This window comes from Pelodiscus sinensis, chromosome 2 (assembly GCF_052426305.1).
Source record: "Pelodiscus sinensis isolate ZL-2025 chromosome 2, ASM5242630v1, whole genome shotgun sequence".
Lineage (NCBI taxonomy): Eukaryota > Metazoa > Chordata > Testudines > Trionychidae > Pelodiscus > Pelodiscus sinensis.
The window spans coordinates 114743335-114765491 of record NC_143053.1 but is presented as its reverse complement, the minus strand read 5'-3'; the positions used below and the strand labels follow the sequence as shown (position 1 = coordinate 114765491).

Below are 22157 nucleotides of genomic sequence, written 5' to 3'. Positions count from 1 at the left end.
ACCAAATGGCAAAGTGTGTCTTTCATCCCCTGCTAATGTTAGGCCACATACAAGGCAACAACCTACAACCACTATCAAAGTTACTCAGTTAGCTCAAGTGTCAGAAGTTAGTGTGGTAGATTTAAAGATTACAACTCTACTAACGAATGATATAGGTGTCACTATAATTCCACATGATGGAATTTTGTTTTTTTCAGTTAGCTATTTTTAAATCCTAGGAAATTATACACAAAAACTTAAGAATGTTAAGGATGCAGAGTCAGCTATTAAAAAAAAAAATCACAAAATGCCAGAATTAAGGTTGCCTGTGCAACGTTAACTCATGTGTGTGTCGGAATTATGATACTGATGTAATTACATGATCACATATTATTTTTCCACAGGACACTTGCCTCATTCAGTGTACAGATAGTACTTCCTCTAGGGGTGAATCAAGGCTATTGAGTAAAAGAGGCTATTGTCTATAGGACCTCTGCTTCATTCAAAGCAGAAGTTGGAATATGTGTGGCGTGTGAAGAATATGTATAGACAAAGTAATGCTCATGAAGCATTTAGATACTATAGTGATGAGTGCCATACAAGAGCCCATGATGAAACGAATAATTCTATCTCCCTAGAAGGGTTTTTTAATAAAACACAGTAAATAAAGTGTAGGTCCACACACTGAATCATAAGCATAAAACAAAATAGTGCAGGGTGGCTCATTAATTGAGCACTGCCCATCTTGTATACTAAACAAAATTGGGCTCCTGTGTGTGTGATGGTGGTGGGGAGAGGGATGGTATATAATCTTGTACTCCAAAACTATCATAATGCATATGCATCATGTGATTAATTTAAGATTGCTTGTGCAACCTTAATATGGCCATTTCCTAACTTTTGAGTGCTTAATTTCACAACCCTAGTGTCTAATGTGTTTAACTGATGGGGTTTGTAAGTTATATCTTCCCACTGGTTAGGGATTTTGGGGCAAGAAGATGAGACTAGCCCACCATTTCTCTCAAAAGTTTAACAAGATCATACAAATATTGCAGGCTCTGCCCTAATTAGATCAAAATGTTTGTACCAATCACTTGCAGCTACAAGAAAATAATTAAATTACCTTCTGCTATATGCATCTTGAAATTGGCTGCTGAGAGATCATACATTCCCTGTTTAGGCTCAGGAAGAGTTGGTGGTTGTAGATCAGATTCTTGCTCCTATTAAAAAGAAAGTAAATACTATTTCTGTCTTATGCAACAGATGTACACTGAATCAACTGTATGGCTGTTTGTCTGTCATATGTGAAATGCTTCCACATGGCAGTCTCAATGGAGATAGAATGCCCATTTGTCAATTTTCAAATTCTATCAAATATTTCCTACTCCAGCTTTATTCTGTACTAGAAGATTTACCCAGTGTTGCTCAGATCCTTAACTCAAATAAAGTTTTGTTTTTCTTCATTTAAATCTTTGTTCTGGGTGGAGCTGGGAATGAGGGATTCAGCATGCAGGTTGCTCTGGGCGGAGAGGACTACCCCAGCTCCGTCAACACAGCAGCTTGGGGCCAGGTTAGAAGCCTCACGGACACTGCAGCTCCAACTGACACAGACAGAGGAAGGGTGCATGTTCCCCGGCAGGAGACAGACACACAGACAGACAAACTCTCTGAAATATATACTAGAATAGCTGTCCCTTTCTCCACCCTTGCCCCCTGCTGTCCCATTGGGGGATAAAGCTGTCCCAGCCCTCTTGCTCCCTCACCTTCCCATGGTCACTCTGCAGTATAACTGTCCCTCGTACCAAATCTCTCCCTTTCCACTTTATGAGAAACAATTTAATTCCAAGCACATCCTATTGTCCTGGCACAACCATCCCTGACCTTGCTTTAAGTTGTAAGACGAAGCTGCAAATTTGGTGGCTCTTACCATATAGGGGGCGTTCTTGAACAAACCAACTCAGACAGATGGACCGACAGACACATATTTCCAAAATATATAGTAAGATCAAGGGCAATGTCAAGTATACACTAATAAGCAGTTATTTGAAAATGACATGAGACTAAGATACAGTAAGCAACTATCAGTTACTGGGATAACTGCGCCTGGTCTTTGCTCCTGGTGATCCACCATCCTGGTCTCTTCAAGTATACCTTCCTTTCCCCCTTCTCCTCCTCAAACTTCCAACTATCACCTGACCAGAGGGAGAACCACAGGATGCTCCCAAACTCAAACTGGGCCCTGGTTGCGCTTCACTACATATCAACTGTGATTACCCTAACAGGTCTGACTTGGACTCAGACACTGCAGTTCTGTTCCCTCAGGTCACATAAGGGTGGCATTCTGCATCTTTAAAGCAAAGTATTATTTGTACACAACCAAAAGCATCTCAGGAGAATATATATCTTTAAAATAATAAACCAGCCTATACATGTGCCTACTTTTCCCCTAAGGCTCGGCAATACCTGGATATGAGGTCCATTACCTGCAGATTCCTGCACTGAGCATTCCTTTCAGCTTCTCTCTCTGTCAAAGCTCACTGACTCTGAACTCCCTCTTCTCCTGAAAAGTCCTTTTTACCTGTTTACTGTACTTTTGATCTCTAAGCTCCCAGTCATGCAAGAAAGGTAGGTCATTTCAGCCTAGAGCCTGGAAGTATGCCATACAGTTTTATAATTCCCATCTCACATACAGTAAAACCTGTGTTATCCGGCACGCCTGGGGATTAGGGCATGCTGGTAACCTAAAAATTCTGGTTATTTGAGGGTGGAGGAGGGGCAGGAGCAATGCAGGGACTACAGGGGGGGGCATGGGAGCGCTGGCTTGCTGCAGGTGCCAGGAACTGCGGAAGGGGGCCGGGGGAGGGGGGAGGCACACGGGATGCAGCCTGGTGAGGGAGGTAGAATCCAGGGGGCAGGAGGTGGAGATGGCAGGGGTGGCCTGCCCGGGGGGGGGGGGAGCTGTGGGGAGGCCAGCCTGCTGGGGGTGCCAGTACCCATGGGGGGAGGAGAGGGAAGGGAGGGAAGTGTTGTCGCCACAGGATCCGACCTGGTGGGGGGGGGAGGGGTGGAAGCTGGGAGGCGGAGGCAGCCTGCTGGGGGTGACGGGGGTGGGCGCGAAAGCTGCGAGGGTGCCGGCCTACTGGGGGTGCCAGGAGCTGTGGGGAGAGTGGAGATGCTTGCTTCCGGCTGCCGTTTGCCCCTCCCCCAGGTACATCTGAGGAGCACTTAAAGGGCCAGTTTTCTTTTTGTGCGTGTGTGTGTGTGTGTGTGCTTTTCCTGCCGTCAAAAATTTGCTGATTTCTACAGTTTTCCGGATGCTTAAGTTCCGGATAGCGCAGGTTTTACTGTACTAGATGAAGACTGCTCATTTGGAGCTCCATTGCACTGCCTTCCTATTTGTTCTTTCCACAGTCCCCTATTAAGCTACATCAATAATTACCTTAATACAGGAAAGATTCACAATCAGCTATACAATAAATCCCCTTTGAGTGACTAATATCCCATACAACCTTTATAAAATTATTAATACCTAAATGTTCTTAGATTACACATTAGTTCCTTCAGTATTTATATGTCATGACAGGGAATTGTTCAAACCTGAATGGCATTCGAACCATGCCCACATAGTCACAACACCCAAAGCAGGAAGTAGGCCCAGCCCCAAAAGTGCAAAGGAACCACCATTGCCCATGCCTGAGGTGAATGAAGACTTCCGCACAACCCTAGGATCCAACCCCACAGGATACAAGAGCTGCCTTGCTTGAGGTAAGTGTGCAGGACAGGCTTGCTCTCCAGCCCCAACCCTACTCTTCACTCCTTGGAGCTTGTCTCTCTACCAGGCTGGGATTAGGATTGTGATATAGGTGCAGAGGGTACAGAGATAAGTAGTCATTCCCTCTCACTTGTCATATAAAGGTATAAGTCCTTCAGCTATATATAATTTACAAGCCATTCAAGACTCCACTTTAAGAATTCTTTTCCAATCACACAAAACCAGCAATATTAGAAAAAGAGCAAACCAGAACTTAGTTATAACAGTCTCAAACTAACCACCATTGACTGCTATTTTACCACTGCTCCGTCTGTATCATTCAATTTTTATTCTTATAAGGTTTTCCTCTTGGAAAGCAAAACTTGACCCCTTTATTGGCAAGAAATCAGTTTGACTTGGAAAGAAGGGAATATATCCTGTTCACTTAGGGTATGTCTACACTACAAAGTTAATTCGAACTAATAGCTGTTAGTTCGAATTAACTTTCATAGGCGCTACACATGCAAACCGCTAGTACGAACTTAATTCGAACTAGCGGAGCGCTTAATTCGAACTAGGTAAACCTCATTCTACGAGGACTAATGCCTAGTTCGAATTAAGTAGTTCGAATTAAGGGCTGTGTAGCCTCTTAATTCGAACTAGTGGGAGGCTAAGCCTCCCCAGCTTGCCTTGGTGGCCACTCTGGCCACACCAGGGAAACTCGTCTGCCCCCCTCCCGGACCCGGGAGCCCTTAAAGGGGCACGGTCTGGCTACGGTGCCTGTGCCAGATGAAAGCCTGCCAGCACCCAGCCAGCAGACCCTGCACCTGGCACGGCACGAACCAGCCACCTGCTGCCACCCATCCCTCCGCCTCTTCCCGGGACCAGGCTGGCGACTCCCAGGAGCCTGCCCGGGGCCGCAAGAGGCGGGTGCCCGCCTGGTCTAGTGTGGACATCGTGGACCTCATCGAGGTTTGGGGGGGAAGCCTCCAACGTCCACGACCTCCGCACTAGGCACAGGAAAGTGGCCGTCTAGGGCAGGATAGCTGCCAGCCTGGCCACCTAGGAGCAGGTTTGCATGAAAATCAAGGTGGTCCAGTGAGACCCCCGACCCTGAGCCCTGAGCTTAGAACATAAGAATGGCCGTACTGGGTCAGACCAAAGGTTCATTTAGCCCAGTAGCCTGTCTGCCGACAGCAGCCAACGCTAGGTACCCTGGAGGGGATGGACCGAAGACAATGACCAAGCCATTTGTCTCGTGCCATCCATCTCCAGCCTTCCACAAACAGAGGCCAGGGACACCATTTCTACCCCCGGCTAATACCACTCCATGGACCCAACCTCCATGAATTTATCTAACTTCTCTTTAAACTCTGTTCTACTTCTAGCCTTCACAGCCTCCTGCGGCAAGGAGTTCCACAAGTTGACTATTTGCTTTGTGAAGAACAACTTTCTGTTATTAGTTTGAAGCCTGCTACCCATTCATTTCATTTGGTGTCCTCTAGTACTTCTATTATGGGAACTAATGAAGAACTTTTCTTTATGCACCCTCTCCACACCACTCATGCTTTTATAGACCTCTATCATATCCCCCCTCAGTCTCCTCTTTTCTAAGCTGAAAAGTCCCAGTCTCTTTAGCCTCTCTTCATATGGGACCTGTTCCAAACCCCTGATCATTTTAGTTGCCCTCACCTCTCCTACTCTCTGTCTTCCCCTCTCCCACCTCCTTTTCCCAGTCTCCCCCCGTTTTGTTAAATAAAGAGAGTTTCTATTTTTGACCACGTGTCCTTTATTTTGTACATCAGGAAGGGGAGCTAGGGAGGGGTAAGTGGAAGGAGGTGAGGGAGGAATGGGGGACGAGCCCCCGATGAGGAGGACTGGGGTGGCTCTGCGGGCTCCTCGGGGTGTAAACTCTCCTTCAGCCCCCCGATTGGCCCGCCCTCCCCGCCCCCCCGGATAGCAGCTTGCGGCAAGGGCAGCTGGGCTGATGGCCGAGTGCTGTGATGTGCTGAGTGTGGGCATTCAGGGCACTCCCAGCCAGGACTGCTTTGCTGTCCCTCATCGAGTTAGACAAGCGAGCAGGGAACCCCTGAGAACTGTCTGTCCGGGGTGGGGGTCGGGTCCCTTTAAGCACAGCCCTCGGCTAGCCTGAGACAGCAGCTCCACACTCTTAAGTCCTAATCTGATGCCCTGCCGGCACTGCTTCCGGCCATCCTTAACCTCGGTTCAGGGTCCACTCAACGTGGACATGCTAGTTCGAATTAGCAAAATGCTAATTCGAACTAGTTTTTAGGTCTAGATGCACTAGTTCGAATTAGCTTAGTTCGAATTAACTAATTCGAATTAATTTAGTTCAAATTAGTGCTGTAGTGTAGACATACCCTTTCAGCAGGTTCCTCATTTAGTGTCTGCAGCATCCAGCTTTCCAATGCCTGGAAGTCTCTAGGACCCTGGTATTTCACAGGTTCTTGGTTTGGTTTAAGCAGCTTTAGCCTGAAAAATTAAAAAAGTACAATGAGATAAGGCAAAACTTTTCAAATACATACAAACGAGAAACATGTTCTGGAAATAAATGAACTTTGTTCCAATAACATAAATGAACTCAGCCCTGAAGCCTGACATTAAAATCACACTTCCCCTTTAGAATTATAGAACACTACAACTGGAAGGGACCTCAAGAGGTCATCAAGTCCAGTCCCCTGCCCTCATGGCAGGACCCAGTATGCTCTCTAGACCATCCCTGATAGATGTCTGTCTAACCTGCTCTTAAATATCTCCAGAGTTGGAGATTCCACAACCTCCCTAGGCAACTTATTCCAGTGTTTAGCCACCTTGAAAGTTAGGAAGTCTTTCCTGATGTCCAACCTAAACCTCCCTTGTTACAGTTTAAGCCCACTGTTTCTTGTCCTATCCTCAGAGGCCAAGGAGAACAAGTTTTCTCCCTCTTCCTTGTGACACCCTTTTAGATACCTGAAAACTGCTTTCATACCCCCTCTCAGTCTTCTCCTTTCCAAACTAAACAAGCCCAATTCTTTCAGACTTCCTTCATAGGTCATGTTTATTCTTGTTGCTCTTCTCTGGACCTTCTCCAATTTCTCCACGTCTTTCTTGAAATGTAGTGCCCAGAACTGGACACAACACTCCAATTGAGGCCTAATTGAGGCCATTTACATCCACGATGCAGAACTGGGCCCTCTAACAAATCTCTTTTATTCTCCTTTAAGCGTTAAAAGCGAAGATAGAAATATCATATGTTGTGTTTAACATACAAACATGCCCTCAGATTTACATGCAATCGTTAACAAAATGCTAGAAACTTGAATTCAGACGTTAAATCCTGTTTATACTTGTGAATCCTACTTTTCATTTTTCAAAAAAAGCATCCGTTAATTTTTTTCAGTATGTACAAAAACAAAAAGTTCATTTTCCAGGAATTTCTCTGCACTTTTTTGTGCCATGCAAATATGCATGTCCTTGATCACATACCACTTCTCATGCTGTATTAAACTGATTAAAAGTAGAATTAAAGCAGATGAATAAGGTGAAAAAACAGGTGAAAATTGCAAATGCAGTTTTACTGGTTATATAAATACATACTTAAATAAAATCTGTTTAACAAAATACCTAAATATCTCAACCTTTTCCTACTAAATAGATGCCTCACTTAAAACTGGAAATTATATTTGTTTAAAATAGTGGAATTTTAAAGGGACGCCATCAAATTGAGATTTTTTTAACCGAGTTAAAATTAATTTAAATTATTATGCCTATCCTTGATTTCCTTTGCTAATTTTTGTTGTTTTACAACCATATTTTTCTAAATGTTTCTTTACTACAGGACTGGGAAAAATACGGCAGGGGGCCAGATTTGGCCCGCGAAGCCACCAGATCTGGCTCACGGACACAGCGGGGGACATCAAGCAGACTCTCTACTTGCTCCATGCCCCTCCTGCACCACTCAGAAAAGCGGCTGCTCCAGCCATTTCTCTTTCTCAGCTGCAAGCCCAGGAGAGGCGGGAGTGCTGGTTCACGAGCTGCTCCTGCCCTCAGCACAATCCCATTGGTCGATTTCTGGGCAATGAGAGCTGCCTGTTTGAAGAACAGGTAGTGATTGAAGCACCCTCCCCTCTCCTCTTAGGCTCTTAGTCACTATCGCACGTGGCCCCTGCAGCCTTTGCAGGGGTGGGCAGGCAGGGAAGCTGCCTGACAACCCTGCTAGACTGTTGGCCGGGAATCATCCAGGTACGTTTCCTGGTCAGAGCATGCCTCTGGCATCCCAGGCCCTCTCTCTCCCCAGCCCTCTGTCCCCCCCACTCCTATTCCCCACCCCACATAAACCAAACCCTCTGTACCCCTCCCAGGCCCTGCATCCCAATCACCTGTACAAGGTCACAATCCAAACCCCTGCACTACAGTCCCCTGCCCTAGGTCACAACCCACTCCTGTCCTATGCCCCAAGTCACAACTGCCTGCTTCACCCAAACTCCCTCCAACATACCGCACCCCAATCCCTTACTCTAAGCTCCCTTCTGCACCATCACAGACCCTGCATCTCCTCCATTAATATAATGAAAGAGTGTAGCCCTGGACCATTTTCTAAAATCTTGGAATGGCCTCATCACCCCTGCTGTACTGTGTTTCTATCCAGAGCCTTCACAACTTCTAAAAATCATTATGCAAAAGTATTGTCAAAAGCAAGAGGGATACAAATTTAAAAAGAACAAAAACCCTCCATTTAACCACTTTCATTTATAGTATTATACATTGCTGGTACAATACTAGGTTAAAAACACAGATAAATGTGTGGTTTTTAAGATATTGTCCCTTTAAGAAGTCAACAAAAAATAAAAAGAACTATGTAGTCTGAATTGCTTATCTTTCCCTTTGATGCATCTTCTGAGGGATATCCTTAACATCATTTAAGAAGTTGGCTTAAAGGATCCTACAACTATGGTAGCATCTCTATTTTATTAAGATGAGGTTCCGTCCCCCTCCCTCCCTCCCCCCCCCACACTTAGATCTGTATATTCAGTATCTTTGTTTCATATGAAGAATACAATGCATTTTCCTCCTCAGCTGTACAGCATACAACCAATATGTAAAGACTGAATTTCCTGGGAATTTTCAACAAACTGTTATTTAGTTGGTGTAAAAAATAAATTTAAAAAATCAGATCCTAAAAATTCCAGTGCATGGCTCTGTGGAAAATGATGGAGATACTCATATTACAGGTATTTGCATGAATATTTTATGTACACCAGTTTACTTGCTCGATAGTATTCTGTCTGAAGACCAAGCAGGAAATTAAGCAATGGTCAGAGATAAGAGAACTAGAGGTAAACAACATCAAGGGAGTTAAGGGAACAACAGCTGGAAAGATGCTCTGTCCAGGCTATCCAAAAGTGACAGAGCTGTTTTACCAAACCAGAGCCTAGATACACAAAAGAGCATAAACAGTTAAAAATACACAGAGGAAAAAAGAAGGGAAGAGGGGAGATACTGAGAGAGAAAGAATACAGCAACATAGACTATCAGTGTTAAGAGTAATAAACTGCAGCATTACACCCCTGAAAAGCTGAAAGAAGCACCACCTTTCCCATTGAGCAGTACACTTAAAGGAGTCTGAAAAGTAACTTACAGCACACTTCACCCTGTAAATATGACTAAGCCTTTTATTACCAAATGGCTCATTTATCATTCACGCTTCCAGGCAGATGAAGCTACTACACCTATAGGATCAGTACCATCTATCCTTAATTGCACTCTCTCCACCCATCTTACCCTTTATAACAGTGTGTACTGACTCAACATGGCTGCCATTTTCCATAATTTACAAAAGGACTGAATGACCCAATGACTGTGAAGCTACTCATGTCCTCAAAGATAATCATCATTTTTCTAGTGGGGAAGTGATGGGGCCCCTCCTAAAAATGCCTGCCACTCAGTGTTTCCATTGGGATTGAAGCTGCAAGCTGTTCCCAGGGAAGAGAACTCCCATTTCAACAAGCACTTTCCTAACATAGTTCTCAATCCTCAATCTGCTCATATGCAACAAAAGCCATTGGGCTCGTCTACACTGGCCCCTTTTCCGGAAGGGGCATGTTAATTTCACCTATCGTAGTAGGGAAATCCGCGGGGGATTTAAATATCCCCCGCGGCATTTAAATAAAAATGTCCGCCGCTTTTTTCCAGCTTTTAAAAAAAGCGTCTACACTGGCCCCGATCCTCCGGAAAAAGCGCCCTTTTCCAGAGGCTCTTATTCCTACTTTGAAAAGGGGCCAGTGTAGACGTAGCCATTATGTGTTAAAAATGACTGACATATGGAACAGCGTTTACTTGCATGCCACAACATAACTGAGAGTTAGTTGGGTTTTTTTTTTAAGTTTTTAAGGATACTTTCAGATTTATGAGAGCGTGGGAGGTGGGGGGGGGGGGGGGGGACCAGGAATTCTATACTGTACAACCATTAAAACAAACATCCTTCCCCCAATAGTCATCATGGAAGTTTAACTTTCAAATCTCCAATCCAGACCTCTATATGCAGAATTAGAACCCTGAAGGCATACTGTTCTCTCCCCTTGCGCCAACACTGAAAGCTTTTCCTGGCTGTCTCGATCACATACATTTTTTTTACTTGTATGTCTAAGCTAGCTCAGACCAGAATCAGCTTTGTCTCAACTGCAATTGCCCCATTACTTTCAACATTATCCTATTACTATTTACTGCAGTTCCTAGCTCCTAATTAAAATGCTCTGCCAACGAGGTAGTACTGACAAACTCCATTCAGAAAAAGAGAATACTCAATTGATAGAAAGCACTGATAAGTTATGAGATCTGTATTGATATGAACCACAAGAAACAGTACACTACTTTTAATCTCTGCTGGTCCATCATCTTAAATATTAGCATTTGTGCAACTGACAAGACTGAGCAGTGAACTTGGGTCAACTGACTCAGGATTACATTGGAGGGCTAAAAACAGTGTAGAAATCTGGGCTCAGACAGGTGCTTAGGCTCTGAAACCCAACCAGTGTGAAGGACTCAGTGCCCAGCCTTCAGCCCAAGCACATACACTGCCATTTTTAGCCTTGCAACATGACCATGTCAGTTGACCCAGGTTCTAAAACTCGCTGCCATAGGTTTTCTTTTTTTTTTTGCACATACTGCGTAGATGTACAGTACCCTCTCATCATAAATAAGATGTTTATTCACAAAGCTATACAAAATGCTCAAGAGAGGTCAGCGCTAAGCTAGCAGGAGTGCTGAAGTTTGGACTGATGTGCTTTAAGCAAAGGTTTATCTATCTGGTAGAAATTCCAGCTCATATTCTTTTCAAGAATCTCAGAGGCCAGATGTGAGCCTTCTCACCAAGACATTAAGTTGGCCCTTACTGGTAAACCTATTCACCGTCATAATAAGAAAGGTTTAAAAGATAATAGGTTTAGTACTCAAGTTCATAAGCAAGAGCTAAATTTTTCAAGCCTCATTATTGCAAAACCACGTAAAGCAACTCTCACTTTAGATGGTGTTATTAATGTATCAGTTTTATGATCACCAAAATCACACACAAGTTTTAGAGATCCTTTATATCCACTACATTGGTTGTGCTATATACAGTTGGATAACTGACAAATTATTTGAAAGTAGTTAAAATAGTTTTAAACTACTAGTAGAGGAGTCAGCAACCTTTGGCACAAGGCCTATCAGAGTAACCTGCTGGCAGGCCGCAAGACATTCTGTTTATGTTGACTGTCCACAGACACATTCCCACCTCCATCCCCGCAGTGGCCACAGTTTGCCGTTCCTGGCCAATGGAAGCTATGGGAAGTGGCACAGGGATGTGCTGGCCACTCCTTCCCGTAGCTCCCAGTGGCTGGGAATGGCAAACCATAGCCACTGGGAGCTGCCAGGGGTCATGCCTGTGGACAGTCAACATAAACAAAATGTGTCGTGGCCTGCCAGCGCATGCAGCAAAGGTTGCTGAGCCCTATACTAGCATCTCACTGCTGTATGTTACATTACTGTCTCAAAGACATGTTCTCTTAAAGGGGGTGTGGGGGGAGAGAGAAAGGCCTATTCTGAAGATTGTTTAACCACAATTAAATTCCAAGCTGTAAAATGGTATATAAAATAAGAGGTACTATAGATCATCTTGTCTTAAAATTTAGCTTCTAAAGACCAAAGAACTACAAAGGAATCCACCAACAATCATAACTTTTAAAACTTGCTCTCAGCAAACTGGCAGAGGAAAAACATACAAAATAACAAAAGCACACATCCTTACGTGGGGTATCCTCTGACTCCAAATTCAGAGCACAATGTACTTTCTACAGTGCAATCCACTTTTACAACATAGGCTGGTGGATCTTCCATGTTGTTGTATTTGTCTCCCAGATCATTCCAAGTTGGTTGCAAACGTTGGCAGTGTCCACACCTACAAAAGGAGGAAAATAAATTTAGTTATAAGATCACTGTTCTGATTTGTATGCATACCCTATAGTTAACAAATGTGTTTAAATGAAAATGTAAAGACTTGATTTGACTGATTCTACAGGAAAATATACATGCACGCGGGTGGGATCTGATGTACCTGAAACATGCTAGAGGAATGAAAAGTCAAAAACCTCTTCCATACAAAAGATAAATATGGTAAGCAACAGTTAATACTGTAGAGTTACTTTTTATTGTAGAAGGCTAACCTTGTAATGAGTTTTGACACAAAATTCTCTCTCTCTCTCTCACACTCACACTCTCTCCTCCTTCCCCTCCCCCCAGCCCTGATGGTTAGATGAGTATTTTTGCATTGCAAATTCTTGACAGATTTGTTGTAGGATTATTCAATTCAGGAGGATACTGAAAAGAGAGAACTCAGCTTTTCAACTTTCTAAGAACATCAGGAGAAGATACCTGGTATTCTTTATGATTTTACATTTGGAAGCGCCATGTTTTTAAGTATTTGGTAAGGTGATAATGGTTTACGTGCAATGTCAGAATTATGAGCCATGAGACCCATGGAATATATAAGTCAGTGATGTAGAACGATTGTGGTTCAAATTCTTGAAGAGATGCTAATTGTAACATCTTATAATCAGGAATAAGTGCCTTTGCATCGTGACAACCTATGAGTCTCAAAATAGTCAATATATTCACATACAGTGAACTTAAAAGAGATTTCAGAACAAATAACTGCTATTTTGCTTCTCTCTTACAGGGAATAGTTAACTATTCAAATCACGTTTCCCACTGCTTGGCATCCCATAACATATTAATTCAAATTTAAAGCAATAAAATATTCAGCCAATCAAGAAATGTAGTAGTTCTCGAAAACGCTGTTCAGATGCCCTAACACTGAAAATCCTATTTAATTCTACTGGTATAAACAACCTGTTGTTAAATGACATAATCACCATAAATATGGTAAAACTGTTTTAAGGAGGCAATGCCAATTTATTTTGAATAGCTGTTTTTGCTGTTCCTGATATTTACAGGTATTATAAGGAATATCATTAGATTAATTCAAATATCCTCAGCTATGTTTGAATTTGACAAGTCCTGGAAAGTCTACTTTTATGCAAAAAACAGGACTGTGTAGCACTTTAAAGACTAACAAGATGGTTTAATAGATGATGAGCTTTCGTGGGTCAGTCCTGTTTTTTGTTTCAGCTGCACCAGACTAACATGGCTACATTTCTACCACTATTCTATTTTTATGCAATAATTAACACATCACTAAGGTTTTGCAGAAAGTTGCCTCTTACTCTCTATACAATTTTTATTAAAAAAAAAAAACACAATTCCACTTACAAGAAAGCAAGATTTTTAGAGGGTTTGCAAATTTGTCTCCTGTAATCAGACTCGGCATATATATTGTGTATATGGAGAAACTTTTACATTTTGAATATTTTTCTTCCTGTCAGCTTACAATGTACCTTGCCTGCTTTATAAATTCCAACAAACTGATTTAAACTCCTCTACACTACTAAAAAAATCTTCCTACAATTACATATTCTGAAACATTGCTTATGATGTCTAAATGTTAATTTTCAAGATTTTCAAATCTGAATTGGGAAAGTAAAATTTATTTAATTAGTTAACCTTTTAAATGTTATGTTAAATTAGTTAACTGATTAAATGGGGGTGAGTCACAGGTCTGCTCCTCCACCCATCCATGGCGAAGCTGGAGTGGCCCCCACGCCGTGGGCAGGGTCTTCTTCAGCCTAGCTGCTTCCAACTCTCTCACCACTCCTCACTTGCTCACAGCTGCCACTTCCAGAGCCGATGTTTTCCAGTAAGCAGCACCCATTAAGGAGAATGCTTAACAGGTAACACCTCCCTACTCTGGATATCTATTTTTGCCTTTTGGCTAGTTTTGATCCCAGAAAGAGAAGAAAAATTGTCTCATTCTAATCTAACAGTTATACCTAAAAAAACAAAACAAAAAAAAAACTCGTGAAGGAGGCAGCTGTGACCTGGGGCACAAGATTGGAGTGCAGGGGTTGGGGTTGTGACCTAGGGCAGGAGTGGATTGTGACCTAGAGCAGGGCACTGGGGTACAGGAGGGGGTGCACAGGTTTGGGTTGTGACCTAGGGCAGGAGGGGATTATGATCTGAAGCAGAGGATTGGGGTGCAGGTTCTGAGAGGGGGTATGGGCTCAGTGGGAGGGGGGGAAGAGGGTTTGGCTTATGTGGGATGGGGGTTATAGTGGGAGGGCAAAGGGTTGGGGGAGGGAGGAGCTAGGATGCCAGAGGCTGGCTATAACTTGGAGACTTACCTGTGAGACTCCCAGCCAACAGCCGAGCTCATTTCTCAGGTAGGAGCCTGCCCATTCCCGTCCTCCCCTCCCCTTATGCCCCAGACTGCACAGCCATGTGCTCTGTGAATAAAAGCTGAAGGGGAAGGTGGAGTGGTGCTTCCCGTGCTGCCAGTTTTTCAAACAGGCAGCTCTCACTGGGCAGAAACCAGATAATGGGATAGCGCTAGGGGTAGGAGCAGCCATGAGGCACCACCCTCCCCTCCCTCCTGGACAGTTTGTGGAGCACAAAGGGCCTCTTCCTGAGGCTCTCTGCTGCCTTTGCAGGCCAGATCCAGTCCACAGAGGGTGTATTGCCCAGGCTAATCCCACTTATTGGGGAAAAAAGGTTAACTAACCAAAAGTTGAACATCTTGATTGACAAGAATCTTTTGGAACAGAAATCATATGTATGTGTACCTCCACTTGTATACCAGACCAAGAATGCATATGCTGGTTTACAAAGCAAAATGCATGTCAAAAGGCACAACCTTTAAGCCTCTCCCTTATCATGCAAAAGTATCACAGCTATTACATCCCCTGATTTTTCACTGTCAAAAAAAGCAAATCTACAGTGAATGAACATATAAATTAATGTCCACAGCTCCACTCTTAACAAAAAGCCTCTCAAACAAGTATTTTCACATAGCTCATGGTGTTTCACATTTTTCTGAATTAAGTAACTCAGTTAAGTAACTTGTATTTTGTAATTAGGCAAAAGTATTTATCTATGACTAAGCCCACTGGAGATCATAAAGTCTTACTCTGTTTTGTGATTGCTGTTATTGTTCTAATAAAATTAGTGGTTTAAAATATTTGACCCTTTTTTACATTGAAAATACTTGGTCAATTGATCAACCCTAACTGAGGCTATGTCTAAACTTTAGAAAGAGGGATGTAAATTAGGCAGATTGAATGTGCAAATGAAACAGGGATTAAAATATCCCACGGTTCATTTGCATAATTGCATCACAGTGTTCTTTCAAAAAAGGGTATTTCGAAAGAGAAACTGCGGTCTAGACGCGGTTCTTTTTGTAACCCCCTCCCCCCCACACACCTTTTTCGCAAGATCCTGTACTCTTCAAAAAATTAGGCACTTTTGATCTGCCTAATTTACATCCCTCTTTCGAAAGAGGCATGTAGTTTAGACATGCCCTGAGAGTGTGAACAAGCATCATTTCCCCATAACTCTCTGGAATCTTCCTGAAAGAAACATGTCCAGCCAGGTTAAAGTAAATGAATTACCACAGCTATGCCTTGCAGCTAAGTCAGCTGATCAAATAGCTGCTGACAGATCTTGTACAGGGGGTTCATATCCTGAGAGATCCATATTGCTAAACAGGAGGAGGACTGCAGTGTGGAAAATCCAAGAACCAACAATTTGGTAGTAACAAGTAGGGATGTTAGATATAGTTTATTTTAGTAACTGTGTAGCTGCAACAATTTTTAGCAGTTACACAGTTACTAAAATGCTCTCTCGGGGTGGGACAGCAGCTAGTGCACTCCCAGCCCCACTCCCGGGGAGCCCCCTGCCATCCCATACTGCTGTCTCTATATCACAGGCAGCAGCACAACTAAGGAGGTTAACTAGCGGTTAATTTACTAGTCAAGTAGTCAATGGAATTTCCTGCGGGGGGCTCTTGTACATTTCAAAGGAGGAATGCAGAACTCTGCGTGCAGCCCGGGGCTAGCGGGAAGTCCCGCTGACTCCGGGCTGCACATGGGTGCCAGCTTTGAAACGTACAAGAGTCCCCAGCTGCACTGCTGCTGTGAAATGTCATGCAGCGCCTGAGGTCAACTGGGGACTCCCAGCTGACCGTGGGTTCCATGCAGTATTTCCCCACAACCCGGGCGGCATTTAAAAGGAGCAGCACCACACAGCTGAGCCCAGGATCAGCTGTGTGGCACTGCCGCTTTGAGGTACCCCCTCCTCACTGCCTCTATCTGACAGAGACAACAATGGGGCAGGGGAGAGGAAATTAACTAGTCGACTAGTTTACTAGTCCTTAGCATCCTTAAGCATGTGGCAGATGGAGTTGGTACACGAAGGGAGCCAGTTTAAAAATCAGCTCCCTGTGCAGACGGCTCCCACCTGCCACTTGTGCTGCTGCCAAACTCCCTGTGGACAGAAGCTGCTCCAGCATCCCACAGAGCAATCTCTGTTGGCAGCAAGCCCAGGCCACTGTAGATGGGGCTGTACCAGGATCCATGTATCAGAGGCAGCAGCATGGGGGTAGAATGGCTCTGTGGAGCCAGTACTCATAGGGAGCCAGTACTCACAGGGAGCCAACTTAAAAGCTCAGCTCTTCACGAGCACCACCACCTGCCTGTACCAACCCTCCCTGCCTCTGTGGGCGGGAGGCCAAGTGGCTCCACAAGAACCAGTACACGCAAGGAGCCAGCACCCCATGGGCACCAGCTCCCGTCTCTCCCTTCCCTGCTGCCTCTGATACAGAGGCAGCAACAGGGGCTGAGGGTGTAGTCATTTGGATTAACCAATAAGCCCAGATTTATTGGTTAATTGTTTAAACATCCCTAGTACCAAGAAGCACAACCTGACCAGTAGACAGACACTTACTGCTCTCTGTCTGAAAATAGCATGCATTCTGGTGGTCACCTATCTCTGGGACACAAGGCTCACTGATTCAGCATTGACACCCTGCACAGAACTATGAATTAGAAAATATCAGAAAAATATTGAGTCTGATTTTGCAAGTTTTAGCTCAGGGCTTGGCAAAATGGGGCTGGATTTGGCCAGCCTAATCCTTTGATACAGCCCACGGACTGCATCTGGCCATTTTCTATTTATATTCTGGTGCCCATGCACCAAATTTCCAGGTGGTGGCTCAGGCAATAAGATCATATTTAAATAGTTCCTGGTTCCAGTGCTATTCTGGCAGGGGCCGAAGCTGAAATTCCTTTAAATAGCTGCAGCAACCCCAGGAGGGTGCCAGGCAATGCGGTAGCAGTGGGACCGGGAGCCACAAGCTTATTTTTAATTCTAAGCCTCCACTCCCAGACAACTCTAGGGGGAGGCTGAAGTAGCCCGTCTAAGGCAGACCTCACAGGGCTGGAGTAGCTTCCTACCAGCAGTGGGCAGCAGTTTTTGGCCTTTGGTTAACTGTATCCAGTAAGCATCACAGGTAAGGGTGATGCTTACAGTAGGGATGCAATAGTGTTGTCGATTAACTGATAAGCAAAAGCTTATGGGTTACTGCTATAGACTACACACATTTCTACCCCACCTCCTCCAGCCACAAAAATTTTCAGCAGACTGGCCAGCAGCCCTGCTCAGTCCCAGCTTGCGCTAGGATCTACTCCTGCTGCGGCTCTGCATTTAAAGCGTATTAGCAGCCAGACGAGCAGGCAGCCCAGCTCAGTTCTGGCCTGCACGGGGTCCAGGAACTCAGACCCACCTCAGACAGGGGCTTCTGCCACCCCACGCTACTGCTTCCGACACAGAGGCAGCAGCACGGGGTGACAAGTAGCTGGCTTTCAATGGGAGCTGATTTTTAAATTGGCTCCCCTTGTGGACCAGCTCCTGCCTGGCACCCCAGGCAGAGGGCTCCTCAGCAGTGGGGGTCTGAGAGCACTGGCTACTGGCGCCACCCCTGAGTACTATAGACTAGTCAAGTGACTGATAAAAAAATCATGAGGTTAATCTACTATTCAATTAACTGTTAGCATCCATAATCTTTAGTAAGAACCACGCACACAACACATGCCGCCATTTACTTTGTTCATACTCACAGAGAAAGGAAGAAACAATAAAATCCACACAATAATTAGAAGTGAGTTTTGAAACGTTTCATTTGGAAACTCAGCCAGCAATTGTCAAGCTATCACCATGGTTTTTTATCACACTTTTACTTTCATCGGGAAAAAGAGCAAGTCTCCATCAGTTCTCTTTCACCAATGATGCAAGGACACAGGGTGCCAGGAGGGTCTCTGAGGATGTGTTTGCATAGCAAAATTATTTCAGAATAACGGCTGTTATTCTGAAACAACTATGTGCACTTCTAAACAGTAATTCCGTTATGTCAAAATAATTTCGAAATAGACAGCTTATCCCCCACTTCTGTAAACCTCATTCTAGGAAGAACACCTGTTCTGAAATAGCTATTTCGAAATAAGGCGTGTGTAGATGCTCCAAGTCTGCTACAGGCAGTCCCCTGGTTACGTATAAGATAGGGACTGTAAGTTTGTTCTTAAGTTGAATTTGTATGTAAGTCGGAACTGGTACCTATTGTAGGGGAAACTCTAGCCAAACATTTCTCCAGAGCTCAGTTTTATTCTCCCACACCTCACTTCCCTCAGTTCTTTATTCTCAAGCTGAGGTGTCTGCTGAGAAAAGACGCTCCGCGTCTCCCTGGTCTGCTGGGGGGGGGGGCACCAGCTTCGCGTCTCCCTGGTCTGCTGGGGGGAAGCAGCTAGTGCGGGGTTGCCTCACCCCGTTTGTAAGTAGAGATCCGATGTAAGTCGGATCCATGTAACCCGGGGACTGCCTGTATTTCGAAATAGCCCCTCACTAGGGCCATTCTAAGTTATTCTTCCTAAGGCTCTAAATGGAGATAGCTGTCTACTTTAGGGAAGCCTGTCTCTGGCTAATTTTGAGGCTTCCCTGCAGCACAGACATGCTATTTTGAAACAAACTATTCTGCAATATCTTATTCTGAAATATGCATGCAGCGTGGCCATCGCCTGACAGCGCACAAGAAGGGTGCTTACACTGGTCTCTCGGGGCCTGCCCCTGCTAGGATGGGCGATGATCTTTTAAAACACGTGCTAGTGGCTAAGGCTAGCCAGGCGCTGCAAGAGCTGCTCGGCCCGGGGACTGGCGCTCACCCGGGGTCCAGACACCCCGGACTCGCTTCAACCGGCTGCCAACCAGACCGTGGCGAGTCCCTCCCCGCGCGGGCTCGCCCTGGGCATGCAACTCTGGGGCTGCTGCGAGGCGCTGCTGCGGCCGGAGGCCACGTCGGCCGGTTGGGCAGCGGCCTCGCGCCGGGCGCGAGACTCCCTTCGGCTCTCCGCACGCGCCGGCCGGCGGCTGCCTCAGGCTCAGCGTCCAGGGCTCTGCACCGAGACCCGCCCCGAACCCACCCGCGTGACCTCCCCCCCTCCCCAGAGGAGCCGCCCCCAACGGCCGCTGCCACGTCAGCGAGGCGCGAGCCGGCCGGTTACCAGGGAGCGAAGAACATGACGAAGTGCGGGGCGCTCTGGGCGGCGTGGCGCAGCATCTCGGCGCTGTAGCGGTGCCGCGCGTGCGGATCTAGCTCGGGCTCCCGCTCCAGCTCCGCGTCGCCCCGCGCTGGGGCCGCGCACAGCAGCGCGCCGAGCAGCAGCAGCAGCAGCCCCCGGGCCGCGCCGGGGCGGGGGGAGGCGTCGCGACAGAGAGCAGAGGCCATAGCGGCGCGGAGAGAGAAAGCGAGCGAGAGAGAAGCCGGGCCACGTCCGCAGCCCGCCCCCCTCCGCCCCGCCAGGGTGAAAGGGCGCTGGGGCGGGGCCTAGAGCACGAGAGAGTCACCCCGGCACTCGGCTCCGGGAGCCGGCTCCCCACCTCCGTGCCCCCCCGACTCGCTCCCTGCGCGCACCTGCCCCCCTCCCCACACTGGATGTTACTGCCCTTCCCTGTCAGGGACAGTCAAGGCGTTAGGGCTGAAGCTGCTGTGCGTCCCTGCTGCTGTTTATCACTTTTGGAATCCGCCTGTTACATCACGCAAGGACACACACCCTCTGCAGTGTCTGCGGGGGGTATTTAGAAATTCTGCTAAACCACAGCTTTACAAAAGTTCCACCTGCTAATCCCTTGAAGACAAGATGCTTATGGGAAGGAAGAGAAGTCAAGTCTGCTCCGTGGAGAAAAATTAGCTTTAGATCCTGAAAGAAATCTGTGAACAAGTGCTTAGATTCCTTTTCATAATTGTGTATTCAGTGATGGTAAGACGAGATCCAATTATAGCCATTGGGAAGGCCATAGGAGGATCCTAGTTGTAGGGATTGGTGCAGGATATGGCAACATAAACAGCAAAGCAAGTCTATGAGCGCACCTCAGCGTATTCAGGTGCATGTTAACACGGTAGAAATAGCTGTGTAAACGTTGAGGCTATGTCTACACTGGCATGATTTTCCGGAAATGCTTTTAACGGAAAAGTTTTCTGTTAAAACCATTTTCGGAAAAGCGTGTCTAGATTGGCAGGACGCTTTTCCAGAAAAGCATCCGTGGCCAATCTAGATGCGCTTTTCCACAAAAAAGCCCCGATCATCATTTTCGCGATCAGGGTTTTTTTGCGGAAAACACTACTGTGCTGTCTACACTGGCCCTTTTCTGGAACAGTTTTCCGGAAAAAGACTTTTGCCCGAACGGGAGCAGCATAGTTTTTCCGGAAAAGCACTGATGATTTTACATAAGATTGTCAGTGCTTTTCCAGAAATTCAAGCGGCTAGTGTAGACAGCTGGCAAGTTTTTCCGGAAAAGCGGCTGATTTTCCGGAATAACTTGCCAGTGTAGACACAGCCTGAGACTCAAGGTTCAGCAGTGCAGGCTATGTAAGTATATGGAGAAAGGCAACTATAGAATAGCATCTCCTAACCTTAGAGGGATTTTTGTTTTGACTTTCTGTAGTTGCTATACAAGACCTTTACAAATCTCTTGGAAAGGTCAGGGTACTGGAGTAAGCCACTCTACTCACCCTGTGTCCTCCTCAGGGCAGTAGCATGAGATACAAAACACATTGTAAAAAAGACATTGCCCTAAACAGCCTTAATTCCCTATCTGTGCTTTCAGAGACTACAGAAAGGATATGTACGGGCAGCAGGTCAACTTTGTTAGCTGCCATTATGTGTGAATTACCTGATTAAATGGTGGAGGAGGTCTTCATTGGGTCTGAGATTCATATACAGGCAGTCCCCGGGTTACATGGATCCGACTTACATCGGATCCCTACTTACAAACGGGGTGAGGCAACCCCACACTAGCTGCTTCCCCCCAGCAGACCAGGGAGACGCGGAGCGGCTTTTCTCAGCAGACACCTCAGCTTGAGAATAAAGGACTGAGGGAAGTGAGGTGTGGGAGAATAAAACTGAGCTCTGGAGAAATATTTGGCTAGAGTTTCCCCTACAATATGTACCAGTTCCGACTTACTTATTTGTACCAGATCAACCAAGATGACACAGTGTTTTGTCCATCACCTAGCAATTTGAAAATTTGTTTTACCTGGTTATATAACCGAACATAACATTGCATTTTTTATTTCTATCATCTCTTTTTGTATTGGCTGGTAACATTAATGGTGAAAAAGGCAGTCCCCATAAAATACAGGTTTGTTGGTTAAATTGCACTTTTTCCTGTTTAGCAGAAGAGCATAAAACTTTCTTTATCCAACATAGAGAGGCTTATTGAATAATTTTAAATAAATAAATTGAATAATTTAATAATAAATTGAAACATTAACATAATTTTTGCTGACAAAGTAATAATTGTGTTTAAAAATAGAGCTATTGACTACAAAAACACATTTCCCATTCAGTTATAAAATTTAAATTTCACCATAATCTAATAGCAGTATATTACTGTGTACTTTCATCAGAGAATCTAAAAGCACTTAACAAATAAAGCTTTACAAGATTCCTGTGAA

General features: G+C 45.2%; 1 protein-coding gene across 1 annotated transcript in view; it reads right to left on the bottom strand.

The window, feature by feature from the left end:
- The window catches only part of TXNDC5 (thioredoxin domain containing 5), a 40527-nt gene extending 20487 nt beyond the window's left edge, over positions 1 to 20040 (bottom strand). The window contains exons 1-4 of the mRNA XM_006138785.5: positions 19705 to 20040; positions 12015 to 12164; positions 6112 to 6223; positions 1103 to 1199 (exon numbers count right to left, since the gene is read on the bottom strand). Of these exons, the coding sequence (XP_006138847.2) occupies positions 1103 to 1199; positions 6112 to 6223; positions 12015 to 12164; positions 19705 to 19928 (583 nt within the window). The 5' untranslated portion in view covers positions 19929 to 20040. The remainder of the gene's footprint in view (positions 1 to 1102; positions 1200 to 6111; positions 6224 to 12014; positions 12165 to 19704) is intronic.
- Between the last annotated feature and the right edge of the window lie 2117 nt (positions 20041 to 22157).